Source organism: Aspergillus melleus (assembly GCF_016097325.1).
Source record: "Aspergillus melleus strain CBS 546.65 chromosome Unknown contig6, whole genome shotgun sequence".
Taxonomy (NCBI): Eukaryota; Fungi; Ascomycota; class Eurotiomycetes; order Eurotiales; family Aspergillaceae; genus Aspergillus; species Aspergillus melleus.
In genome coordinates, this window is record NW_025763375.1 from 3,235,105 (window position 1) to 3,248,045 (window position 12,941).

Genomic DNA, 12,941 nt, shown 5'->3' on the forward strand with positions numbered 1-12,941 from the left:
AAGCAGGTGTTTACAGAGATGAAAGGCGGTGATTGAAAGGCTGGGAGGAAGAAAAACACGGGGGTAAAAAGGTTTGAGAAGATGGCTGGTATAATGGCAGCACTGAAAGATCAATAAGTACAACGAAGGATCAGAAGGAGGAACGGGAGAAGCAGATCGAGATCAACTCAAACGTAGATTAAGGAGGTAAAAGGAGGGTCTCGCATAGACTCTTTGAGGAAGCCGATCATGGCTGGTGGCCGTAGATAGAATCATGGACGAAAAGCGAAACATAGGCAACAAAGGCCCGAGCGGTGGGAAAGAGTGCGCATGTCAGAGACAGCAAGATTGTCGAGGGCGAAGCATGGCTGTACAAGTCAATCCCACGGACGACCCAGAAAGGGTCGCAACATCTTGCACATCATTGGACTGTGGCCGGGATCGAGCGTCCTCCAAAAGTGCGAGGGTCCACTCGGTGCGTGGCCAGGGACGCGTTAAGGAACTTAGGCCCCGGTTAAGCTTGAAGGACCCGATTCTGTGGCCCTGATGAGGCCCGTCATAGGCTCGACAGGGTCTGTGGATGATGCCGTGCAGCGCGAACTTTAAGGGGTGCTGCCCGTGGATTTAGGGTCTCTAGCGGGGAAGCTTTTGGCGACCCCGACCGGGTTTTAGTGCATCCTCGGGGCCCCCCGCTAGCAGCGTTAGCTCCAGCCGTTTTCTCGGTGAAGGAATTCATCTCCAGAGCAGGTTGCCAGGTACGGAGTAACTGGTAAATAGATGGTGTCTACGGTAGCAGAAATAGCTGAACAGATCCAAGAGATATTGTTTCCTTCCATCAGATAGATATCACTGGGAATCAAGAAGGATTGACTGTAACAAAGAGAAATAGGAAAAGAGAGAAGGATGGAAGAAGGGGTGAACCACGGGCTGCACGTGGCGCTTCGATTTGCCGCACCGAATTAGGAGGGTTAAGCGAGCGGCATGACGTCGCTCCCTTCAACGGGTCAACGGGTCAACGGGTCCAACCACCGTGATGAGGGAATGGGTCGAGTTCAAATCGGTTGGAGTGATCGAAGGGTTTGTCCTTGATAGTTACGAAAGTATTCCAAAGTAATTTTGTTTATTTCCTCTTCTCCTGTTCCTACTTTCTCATCCCACATTCTACGGAATATATAGTGTAGATGGGTAGGTCGAAAAACGCCAGAGAAGCCCTCGATGTGGAAGACAATAAGGATCGACAACGGACCTGAAGGTTTACCATGTTTGCACTCAAGGTCTCTAAGCTAACCGGGACTTATCATACTGCCAGCTACAAAATAACTAAGGGCGACTGATAGCCCAAAATTCTGTCCGGACATTCATTCAAGGTATCTGAAAATATATAATACATTACAGGACTGCAGACCGGCTGCGACGTTAGCCTTCCTTGGTTTTCTACCACGGCATCCTGCGCTAGGCGAAAGGACGACCTGCATCAGGAGCTCTCGGCAGCATCATCATCTTCGCTGCTGACTTCCTCGCCCTCTGCGATGGCCTGCTCTCGCCGCTTGCGGGCTCGCTCCCGTTTCTTCTCCAGTAGATGGTTCAGCTTCTTGGCCGTGTTGAAAACGCCTCCGGTGCCGGCTCCACAAGCCGCACAGGACGGATTTTTTCGATAACGCTGCAACGCGCATGATTCACAGAAATAGTGACCGCACTTGGTGATGATCGGGTTTTGATAGGGCTTCTTGCAGATGATGCAGGCAAACGGGATATTTTCGAGGAGCTCCTCCTCGTCGTCATCTTCGTCCTTGGACGCGTTGCCACCGCTTCTCTGCGACGTCACCTTCCCGCTCAGAGTCTTGCCCTTGGTGTTGACCTCCCAATCTCGGTCAAGCTCCCAGCCTTGCTTGTAATCCTCGCGAGCATGCAGATAGATGCAGCCGTCGCCAAAACCGCAGTATCCCGTGAGCTTGTAATCCTTGCAGACATTTGGCATGTAGTCGGTGAACGTGATGGTTCGGACGTTGGTGGGGGCTTTCATGGGACCGAACTTTTTGCTCGGGGCGTCGGGATTTTTCTGTATGAAGGATTGATAGTTGGCCGCCCCCTTGTACGTTCCGTCGGCCGTAGATGATACGTCCGTGGCGGGACGAGCTCGCGTCGTGCCCAGGAGGTTCTTCTCATCCATACCCTCATCATACCAGTTGGACTGTTTGGTTGCGTCGTTGGTCGACGCCAGGGGAGCCGGTGCGGCGGCGGTAGCTTGTTCATCTTGCGGGGCGTCCCTCCGAGGGGCATTACCAGCCGACGAAGCAGTCACGGCTGCGGTCTTCCGGCGTCGTTTGATTCTACGGCCCTCGTCATCATCGGAGGATGTAAAGCCGGAGTCTGAGTCGGAGGCGGGCGGCGGGGTAGCGGGCTTCTTGCGAAAATTGGATTTGGCCTTGGCGGATCGTTTTTTGAAGGAGAATTGAGGAACGTCGTCGGCGACTTTGGTTTCGTCGGCCATTGTGAAGTGCGCTTGAAAATTCCCGGCGAGATGATGAAACTGATTAGTTGAGTGGCGACGGCTTGCGCTGGCTTGGCCGGACTCGGAGAGCTCACGTGATCGATCGGTCAGCGATGGCGCCTGTCCCGAGACAGACTAGCGTCAAGACAGGTGACGTTCATAACCGAGGCGATGCAAACGAGACAAACAGCCAAGCGGGTGCCTGAAGTGCCTGAAGTGCCTGACAAGTTCGGTACGCGTCGGACGGGGCCTGGTAAGTAAGGCGACGATTGACAAGTCACACCTTTTGGGTTGTTTATTCCATTTATTGTTCGAATGTTTGGTTGAGAGAAACCTTATTATGATTCTCTGGACGCAGTAGATCTTCTTATATCACATTGTCAACCTCATTCAGGTTCATTATATTTATTCCATAGATACACCCGGGGAGGAGGCCCCTGATTCTCTCTCTTGAAACAATCTGATTTATTACGTACCGCCGGCAGTTCTCCAGCTGAAGCCACCCCTGCGCTCTTCTTCTTCTTCCCTTCTTCTTCCCTTCTTCCTTTCTTCCCAACGAGTCGGTCTCGTCTCGTTGTCCACCCCCCCCTCGGCACCACTTTGGAATCCCTCATTTGTCCCTCTCTTTCCTCTTCCCTTTTCCCCCTCCCCTCTCACCACCCCTTCCTTCCTTTCAACTCGTTTCTTCTTCTTTTCTTCTTTCTTCACCTTCCCTACCCTTGTGTCTTTCCTTATCCTGATTAATTTTCCTTTCTTCTCTCCCAACTGATCCTTTTTTTTTTTTTTTTTTTTCAATTCGATTCGATTGTCCCACCTATATCAATTGGTATACCGGTTGTTCGGACGTAGGTGTCAGCCGCATCCGTCCAATCAACCTCCGTGGTATCTTTATTTTTTTTTCTGTTCTTTTTTTTTCTTTTTTCGTGTTTTTGTTTACTGTAATTAATTGTCTCGCGGTGATCCCCTCCGATCGTCGCGCGAGTGGCTGTTGCTTGTGGTTGGTCCGCAATCCTTGTCGACCTGACGTCCACAACGCGTTTGTGTTGTCTCGATTTCTGGCGGTACGTCGGGAACTCCGCTCCACTCTTCCCCCCCGTCGCCCTTCAACTTCCTCTCTGACCGTCTGGAAGGCGCAGTAGCCTCCCTTGATCCTCAATTCTCGACCCTCGACCCTTTCAACTCTCTCTCTCGTCTCTTGTCTTTGTCAATTCATTAGTTTTACGCTTACTTGCAACCGACGGTCACGGCCTTTCCACCCAACTACCCGACAGACGGTGCTCTTCGCTTGGCGCCGTCGCATTCGACTTGAGGCTTTGAGGATCGCAGAAACCTGGTCGCTGGTCGGCTTATCCAACGCCCGAGGATTCCCGAACCGACGCAAATTCGTTCATACTGCTAAGGGTCGACTGGCTCGTCGGATGATGACTGAGGCCTGAGAAGGATTTCGAGAGGCACGAGGCGACGAGCTTTGCGGGTTTAGATCGGCAGCTGCGTCCTCTCCCCAGAGGACCAGATACCACCCGCAGGCTATCCCATCCAACCATGACTACATCTTTGTCAGATTCAACAGGTAACGGCGCGACCGATCAGGACCGGAGCATGTCGACGATCGAGGATCCCTTCGTTTCCCCGTCCGAGGGCCAAGCGGTGCCCCGCGAAACCCATAGGTATTCATCCTTCGACACTCAGTTGTTCAGTCTGGATGCATCGTCCCCGGCGCAGGCAAAGCGGGCCCTCGAGGCCCACCTGGCCGAGACCGAGCGCAGACTCGAGGAGGCGTCGAAACTAGGCACCGCGCTGATCGAACAGCAGAGGGAGCTCGAGGATAAATTGAAAGAGGTGGAGCAGCAGCAGGAGGAGGGCCAGATTGGGCCGGACTTGCGTCGGAAACTGGCGGACCTGGAGCGGGAATACAACGAGATTGGCCGCGAGACTGCCAGGGCTTTTCTTGCCCCGAAACGTCTGGCGGGCGGCGACGAGGCGCACCTGGGTACCCCGTCAATGGACCAGAAGGTACATGTCTCGCATACCTACTCGGCCTCTTCGACGTAACTAACTCCCTTGAATTATGCAGTCGCCCCTCAGTCCCGCCTTGTTCGCCGGCCAGGCAACCAACTCCCCCAGTAAAGTGAGCGTGCCGTCCCGGAAACAGCGAAACCAGCCCTCAAGCCGCGTTCACGACATCGAATTTGCCACCGAGATTTCCACGTCCCTCCTGGCCCAGGTTCGTCAGCTGCAGGCTCTCCTTGCTGAGCGGGAGGAGGCGTTGAAGATCGTCAATCTAGAGAAGTCGAGGTTGGAGCTCGAGGCGGAGGGCTACGCCCAACGGATTCGCGCCCTAGACGAGAGCGAGGAGCGCTACAAGGATGAGAACTGGGCCCTGGAAACTCGAACGCACGAGTTGATGGCCACGATTAAGGAGGCCGCCGATCGAGAAAGCCGACTGAACAGCAGCCTGGGCACCGTCACCACCGAAAAGAACGCCGTGGAGCGCGAACTCGAGGACTTGAAACAGACCAATTCCAAACTGCTTGAGGATCAGACCGCCGCCCAGAAAGCCAACGATGCCGAACTACACCTCTTGCGCAGGAACCTCAATGCGGGCGACCTAGAACGGCAGTCGATGCAACAGAAGCTGGAGGAATTGAACTCGCAGAACCAAGAGCTGGCGAAAGCGGTGGCCATGCGACTGCGGCAGCACGAGGCCGAGGCCACTCGCGATGCTCCGCGGGATGACGACTCCGATGACCAAGGCCGAGCGACCCCGGACAATTCTCCCCCGCCATCTCCCAACAAGTTTACCCCTCGTCACAACCATCTCGAGACGGAGACGTTGCGAAGCTCGCTGGGTCATGCCCACCGAATGATCCAGAACCTCAAGAGCACCATTCACCGCGAGAAGACCGAAAAGATTGAGCTGAAGCGGATGCTGCAAGAGGCCCGGGATGAAGTTGAGCAGCGTCGCCGTGAAGCTGCCGGACCTACCGGACCGTCTAACAAGCGCCAAAAAACCAAAGCCGAAGCCCAAAGAAAACCGGCACGCCCGGATCTGCTTGGCGCCGGTCGGCGAGGAACGACGGAGATTGAGGTCCATGAGTCCGACTGGGAAGACAACGGCGCTGATTCCAGTCCCTCGCACAAGGCTGCTCTGAAGTCTTCTCGGGGTCCTCCAGGCGCCCAGTCGTCTGACGAACCTAGCGATGCGTATCACACCGCCACCGAGGCGGACGATGCCTTCGAGACCGCCAACGAGCGCGAGACCGCGACGGAGAGCGACGCGTTCCAGACCGGCATGGAAAGTATGGCCGACTCTAGCAGCGACTCCGGCGATGCTACGGAAACCGAGGATCGCCTGCAGAGAACCCCTCGCGGCCGCGTGTCGTCTTTGACGCTGACCAAGACTCGGGAGCGCACGTCGTATCAGAGCACCGCTTCAACTTCTGGCGATGAAGATGATACTGAACCCGAAGAATTCCCCTCCCCCAGTCAAGTGTCGACGCCTCGCTACCGCCTCCGGAAGAAACGAAGCGTACAACGGAGAATTCGTCCTTCCGGGGAGGCTCCCATGGCCTCTACTAGCCGGCCGTCAAGTGCTCGGGAATCCCCGGCGACGAGCTTTAACGAAGAGTCCGAGTCACCCGAAGGTCAGAGTCTCTTTGCAGAGCTTGCTGAACTGGATGGCGAGGACGACGAAGGAGAGTTTGGTCCTTCGATGCCTTCCTCGTCTTCCACCCCGCGAATGATGCCCATGTCCGATTCGAGAAGGCCATCGGAAGCTCCATTGGAAGCTCCACCAAGACCTACCATGGTTGACTCTGGCGTCATGACCGAACCCTGGGAGCCCGCAACGTCCATTGGCCAGGCACTGGCTGGCGAAGAGACCATCTCTAGCGCCTCGGTAACGCCAAAGAAATCGGCGACATCCGACGCCGGTACTGCTACCGACGCGCCAGAATCTCCCCAGGTGGCTCATTCGGCAACCCAATGGACGCCGTTGAAAGCATCTCTCGACCGCAATGGTGACCCCGTCTCTAACGTGCCAACTCCGCCTAAAATGGCCTGGGATGACGATGCGCCGGACGCCCAGCGCGATGGAAATGCTGAGCCTGTCCTGCCACAATTGGATATCTCCTCTATTTCCACCCAGGAGACTGCGCCAGTTGCGCCCACTCGGCCTGATTTGAGCACGGCCTATCTTGTTGGAGGCCTGACTGAGCCAATTGCGCTCCCCACCCCCGACCCTGCAGAAATGAAGTATTCGGCGATCTCGTCGCAATCCACAGAGCCGGTAGTGGCCAGACTCCCCACCCCCGAGCCGGTGTATGAGCCAAACATGAATGTCTCTTCGATTTTTGCGGAGCATACTCTCCCAATTGTGGCGACGCCTGTCGAGCCCGTGGTTGTACCCCCAGTGTCGGTCTCAGAGCGTGCCACTAGCACAGACTTCCAACCGTTGGAGGTTTCGACCATCTTTTCTGAGCATACAGAACCAGTGGTGGCTACTCTGCCTGAACCGATCCCGGTGCCAATTCCAGAACCTACGCCGGAAGTCGCCGTTGCCGAGCGCGCTGCCCAATGCGACCTGCCAGACTTGAGCGTTTCGATTCTCACACCGGAATCGACCGAGCCGATGGCTCCACGAGTGCCCGAGGCTACCCCAGTGCCAGATCTGGTTGTTTCGCTTCTCACGCCAGAATCAACCGAGCCAATGGTGCCACAAACGCCGGAGCCTGCTCCAGTGCCAGAATTGGCTCTTTCCCTCATCACCCCAGAATCAACCGAGCCAGTCACGCCTCGAGTTCCGGAGGCTGCTCCAGTACCGGAGTTGGCCATCTCGATCCTCACTCCAGAGTCTATCGAGCCGGCCGCTCCTCAACTGCCGGAGGTTGTTCCAGTGCCCGATATTTCGGCCTCAGTGCCCGAACTGTCGCTTTCCACAATCCATGCGCTGGAGACGCTTCCTGTCCAGTGCACGCCAGCCACAGTCACCCTTCCGGCAGCCCTCCCCGACAGTATCACGTATTCCACGCAAGATCGGGGCGCCGGACCTGACATGCCGATTCCCCAAACCCCAACTGTGGTGGTTGCTGAGGACTCTGAAGCGGAGGATTCCGTCAATGGCACGAAGGATCAGGAAACGGAAAGCGGACTGCCTTTGGGCTCCATTTCTGGAAACGCCGGCCCGCGCCATGCAAGGCGCCTGTCCTCTTCTCAGTTGGCAGACCAGGGCGCTCAGACCATTCTTTCCTCTAAGCAAATTGACCAGCTGCTTCTTGACCGCGTCACTTCCCGCCCCTTATCTCCCCCAGACAGCGATAAGGCTAAGGAGCTAAGTAACTCTCCGTTGGCCACGCCCAAGGCGCGACCTCGACCCGCTCACCAGGCGTCAACAACCTCTCTTCATCGGCGACCAGGCAGTGCCACCAGCCTATCCTCAAGTGTGCATAGCCACCCGCCGTTACCGGTCGATCACAAGGAAGCCATCATGGCTGCCGAAAAGAAGTCGACAGAGCAGCGACCCGCATCCCCTGCCCTCATGGGCCCTCCTCTTGCCCCTGCCTCCGCTTACAAGTCGGCCGCTCCCCAACGCCCGCGAACTCCGAACGAGGGCCATGCCTATGTTGGCTCAACGAAAACAGCTTCTTCGCGTGCCAAAGGCAGGCGCGAGAGCCAGGTGTCGCGACGATCGTCCGTTTCATCTTTTGCTTCCGAAATTGATGAACGGTTCAATGGGCATCCCAACGCGGCTGCCTTCCCCTACGGATATCCCGCGGGTACAGATGCGCGCATGATCCAGGCGATCACCCAGACAATGATTGGAGAATTCCTTTGGAAGTACACCCGCAAGGCTGTTTCCGGGGAGATCTCGAACACGCGACACCGCCGATACTTCTGGGTTCATCCGTATACCCGCACGTTGTACTGGAGTGAGCACGACCCGCAAACTGCCGGCAAGACCGAAGGTCGGACAAAGAGCGTTCCTATTGAGGCCGTTCGAGTTGTGGCGGATGATAACCCATACCCCCCCGGTCTTCACTGCAGGAGTTTGGAAGTTGTTAGCCCGGGTCGTCGGATCCGGTTCACGGCCACCACAAGCCAAAGACACGAGACCTGGTTCAACGCGCTCTCGTATCTTTTGCTGCGAAACCCGGCGGAGGAAGGGGAAGAGGAGAACAACGTGACTCTGGAAGATATTGATGAGTTCAACCCGGGATTCCGCTCACGTTCTCAACAAACGGCACGCATGTCAATTTCTTCCTCCCAGAGCCGTCCTCTCCGAAATCCGCCCAAACAGCGGGCGGCATCCGCCATGTCCATACGCAACAACAACAACAACAACAACCTGACACCAGGCCGTGTTTCTCCCGCCCTCAGCACACCTTCGCAGTACTCGGATCAGGTCCGACACAGCTCTACGTCCCGGCTGAGTACGATTCTGAACTCGACGATCAAGGGATCGCTCGGCCGAAGGGGCCCGGGCTACGCCAGCTCCAGTCTCCATGACGGCAGTGTCCATGATCATGACAGCGAAGAAGACCTACGTCATATGATGGAGCAACAAGAGCAGAATGATCGGCTGGAGAATGTCCGCGCTTGCTGCGATGGTATGTAGATGCCCTCAACCCACATCTTCCTGAGTGTCAAGAACCTCTTGCTAATCACTGTTTCTCTGCAGGCAAACACGACGTCAGTTCGCTCTCCCGGATGAGTCGGTATAGCCCGCGTGTCAACCGCATCCACTCGCATCATTAGTGTCCTTTCTCGAGCGTGGTTGCCTCGGCCCCCATTGTCTGGTGTCCGGTGTTTGTACTCATCGTATAGCTGACCTTTTTTTTTACCCTTCTTTTATACCGCCCGCTATGTTTTTAATCCCGGGGGAGGCGAGTCCTTTTCTTTTCTTGGGCATTTCTCGCCACTCTGGTGCCTGGATCTTTCAATTCCCGTCATTCCTTCCTGCCTATATCAAAGCATGATTTAGTGATTTCCTTTGTCAATACTCATTGTCAGCCCCCGCATACACCTGGGTCATTCATTCGCATCGGCTTGGCATCTTTCTCTCTTCTCCCTCCTATCTCCTGTGCGATTATTCTCGCCTGCTCGAGCATCTTGTATTTTTGATTTGTCTCTGATCTTGAATTCTACACTGTAATGAGCGAGATTGACTGATTATCGGGGTTGCATCCGCGTCGTTGACCGCGTTCGCTATTTGGGTTTATCTTATCTAGTTTTGGTGTGCCAGGATTTTGGTCTAGGCGCCAGTATTGATCGAGGCAATCGAATTCTTGAAGACAAACAGGTCGACACTGTCTGCGTACCCTGGCAATAAACCAGCTACTGGAGCATTCGGAAAATGCAGGCCCGCGATTGTACCAGAGGCGGGTCCGCTAAACCCATTTAAAGTCGGGCTGCAACCCCGTGGTGCAAAACATCTTCTACTCTTTCCTCTTCATCCAACATTTCCTTCCAAATGGCGTCTGTGGACGAACCCACAACTGGACAATGGCTGCTTTCGCTGCTGGAACCAGGATTCCTTCTGGCTTGGGCCATGTCTTGTAAGTGTCATATGGGGATCTGTACACCGTAGTGATCGTGTGCAGCATCCCCCCACATACCAATGCCCCTTACTCGAACTGACACAAGACGAAGACTATGTGAAAACTAGTCTGGCAGCCGTCTTTCAACGCGGCCAGATCCTCGCTCCCCTGCTGGAGACTCGTCGACTACGCGACGAAGCATTCGGCAAGTTCTGGATTAAGTTCAGCTGTCAGTTCTTTCTTTGACTCCTTACTTCCCCTTGGCTACTTGGGCCCACCCCGTCTAAACCTTTCAAAGCTCATGTTCTCCCAATCTAGCTAACCGAGAAGGAGCCATTGAATCCGCCCAACCGCCTCCCGATCAATCCACGCCCCTCACGCCGCCGGAAGTCCAAACCTCCTCGGACCTGATTCCGCCTGTTCTGGCACAGGCCTCTGGTCTGGTGCTGGACGTGGGACCCGGCACCGGGACTCAGATGCCTCTGCTGCGCTCCCCCGCCATCAAAGCCATCTACGGCGCCGAGCCCTGCCACGGCCTGCACGAGGAGCTGCGCGCGCGAGCCGACGCCAACGGCCTCGGCGACAAGTACTTCGTTCTCCCCTGCAGCGTCGAGGGGTCGGAGCTGGCCCCCGCCCTGCAGAAGCACGGCCTGACCCGCACCAACGAGGGGGTTTTCGACACCATCGTCTGCGTGCGCGTCCTGTGCTCCTTGCCGAACATGCAGCAGTCTCTCAATGAGCTGTACGCGCTGCTGCGGCCCGGCGGTAAGCTGCTCATCACAGAGCACGTTGTGAACCCGTGGCGAACGTCGAAGGGGTCCGTCGTGGCGAGGGTCGTGCAGGCGCTGTACGGTGCTTTGGGCTGGAGCTTCTACATCGGTGATTGCTGCCTAAATCGTGATACGGAAAAGGCGCTGCGGCAAGCCGGCGAGTGGGAATCCGTCGAGCTGGACCGGTGGTTCGGCCGCACGGTGTTTCCGTATATCTCGGGGGTTCTGGTCAAGAAGGCGTAAGGAACTACGAATACGTTTGCACGTACGCTGGTGGAGAGGAGACATTGTTGGTGCTCCGGTTGGGTGGTTCCCGATAGCTTCTTTGGGGTGCTTTACTATGTTGAGCGGTGCTAAGAAAAAGTTGAGGACGTGAATGTGAAAGGGTATTAATGTCATTGCTTATTTGTGGAGATAATAATTCATATATAAACAGCATTGGTTCCATAGCCATGATATACGAAGCCCGAAACGGAACATGCCCGGGGGTATCTAAACGTTGGAGCTAGCCGGGTTTGGGACGTCCTGGCGGCCAAAAATCGAAGAGATCGAGAGCTTCGGTCGTCCATGGTCCTTGCTCGCGATTGGTATCATCGTCATCCCTGTTCAACGGGCTTGTGAAAGGAGCCGTTCGATTTTGAAGACTATTTGCGCTTGTCAACGCGGTCGGATCTGAGTACGATTTGCGAAGACCTGTCGAGGATCTGCTCGTCGGAAGACCCTGCGCCTGCGCCTGGGCATTGTGACGGATGGCCGCTGATAGCAACGGAGACGGCGCCGACGGTCGAGAGGATATAGATTTTGAGGGAACCGTTGTCTTGGGATGTATGGGGTCATCGATCATTTCATCTAGGGCAAATTGCGTGGAAGCGGAGGGTGTGAAGTCAGGATTTGGCGGTAGACGATTGGGAGTTACCGTCGGCGCATCCCTAAAAGAGTCAGCCCCAGCATCCGTCACTGTTATATAGCACATACTAACTGCGACTTGTCCCTTACGAGCCTATTGGTCTTTTCCGACAACGGCGCCGTGGACGCTTTCGATGGCGCCTGGCTAGGCAAAAGCGCACTGTACATCAACTTTTTACGCGGTTTTTCATTTGAAAGTCGTAGCGTATTAACAGGTCTGTCCGGGGGTATACGTGACGATGGCCTTGGAACATTATTGGTGGCAGACCGAGGTTTGTCAATCCCGAGGTTCTCAGTAGCGGTTTTCGGCTTTGTACCAGGAGTAGACAAAGAGCTAGACGTGATTCGTGAGGGAACCGGATCTGCTCGGGGTTTTTCAATACGACCAGGGGCGGTTTTCGACGCGCGCTGTTCTGTAGAATCGAGTGACTCGGACAAGTCAATGACCTCGGGCTGAGCTCGGCTTGAACGGCTGGGCAGTGACGGGCGCGGTTGACTGTCGGAAGCCGTCTTCTGGCGCTTGGTGGCCCGCTGGGATTCTTGCTGATCGACCTTTGCTGACCGAGGCGAGGCCTTGTCTGTGTGGGGAGAAACCAGATGTCCGATCGGAGTCTTTTTGATCCCTAAGAGATCGTTTAACGACCGCGACGGCTGGGAGGAAAGCGATGATCGTAAGGGGGTTGACGAGCGGACGGAGGGAGTCGCCGGATCTGCCGGACGTGATGGAGACCCTTGACTGGACTTTTTCGCATAGAGGGCCGAGATATCGGTCTCTGTCTTCTCCATCGACTCGCACACTTGAATTATCAGGCCTCGGTCCAGCTCCAGCTCGTCGCCATCCTGAATGCTTTCGTCATGTCGCCAATGTAGGTCCCCGACAAAGTTTCCAGTAGTATCGTAGACCATGACCCGCTTGTTGAATGTGTGAAATCGGAGGTACCCATCTTGCCAGCGTTTGGCTTTGCGCCGCAGATCATGGGTGAACAGGCATCGGAACTTGATCACGGGCGCGGTGTTCTGCGTGGTCGGGACGTTTAAGCTGGATGAGACGGGAGTCGACATCATATTATCGAGGGGACGAGGGCCAAGGTTTGGCGACCCTCGGACTGAAGACCATCTGGGCGAGATGGAGGACGGGGGGAGGGCGGGTCAAAGGATAAAAAAGTGCAGTGAAGAAGTGAAGGTGAAGCGGAAGAGAAGACGTTGGCGCGGGTTAGGTGTGGCTGCCTGAGGCCGCACTGCGCGGGAAGGGTGTCGCGA

The 12,941-nt window shown here is 55.7% G+C and overlaps 4 protein-coding genes across 4 annotated transcripts; 2 read left to right on the forward strand and 2 right to left on the reverse strand.

Moving 5' to 3' along the window:
• Nucleotides 1-1,453: 1,453 nt before the first annotated feature.
• CWC24 (U2-type spliceosomal complex subunit CWC24) lies at nucleotides 1,454-2,470 on the reverse strand (the record flags this gene model as incomplete). Its single annotated transcript, XM_046092626.1, has 1 exon — nucleotides 1,454-2,470. One exon carries the CDS (start codon nucleotides 2,468-2,470, stop codon nucleotides 1,454-1,456), a length of 1,017 nt encoding a protein of 338 aa, XP_045948604.1.
• Nucleotides 2,471-4,012: 1,542 nt separating this feature from the next.
• LDX57_010882 (putative nuclear migration protein (ApsA)) lies at nucleotides 4,013-9,223 on the forward strand (the record flags this gene model as incomplete). Its single annotated transcript, XM_046092627.1, has 3 exons — nucleotides 4,013-4,483; nucleotides 4,545-9,075; nucleotides 9,147-9,223. The coding sequence occupies 3 exons, from the start codon at nucleotides 4,013-4,015 to the stop codon at nucleotides 9,221-9,223; spliced, it is 5,079 nt and encodes a 1,692-aa protein (XP_045948605.1).
• Nucleotides 9,224-9,938: 715 nt separating this feature from the next.
• On the forward strand, nucleotides 9,939-11,018 carry LDX57_010883 (class I SAM-dependent methyltransferase; the record flags this gene model as incomplete). The annotated part of the gene is made up of 3 exons (XM_046092628.1): nucleotides 9,939-10,023; nucleotides 10,118-10,234; nucleotides 10,324-11,018. The coding sequence occupies 3 exons, from the start codon at nucleotides 9,939-9,941 to the stop codon at nucleotides 11,016-11,018; spliced, it is 897 nt and encodes a 298-aa protein (XP_045948606.1).
• Nucleotides 11,019-11,280: 262 nt separating this feature from the next.
• Nucleotides 11,281-12,746, reverse strand: LDX57_010884 (uncharacterized protein; the record flags this gene model as incomplete). Its single annotated transcript, XM_046092629.1, has 2 exons — nucleotides 11,281-11,704; nucleotides 11,755-12,746. 2 exons carry the CDS (start codon nucleotides 12,744-12,746, stop codon nucleotides 11,281-11,283), a joined length of 1,416 nt encoding a protein of 471 aa, XP_045948607.1.
• Between the last annotated feature and the right edge of the window lie 195 nt (nucleotides 12,747-12,941).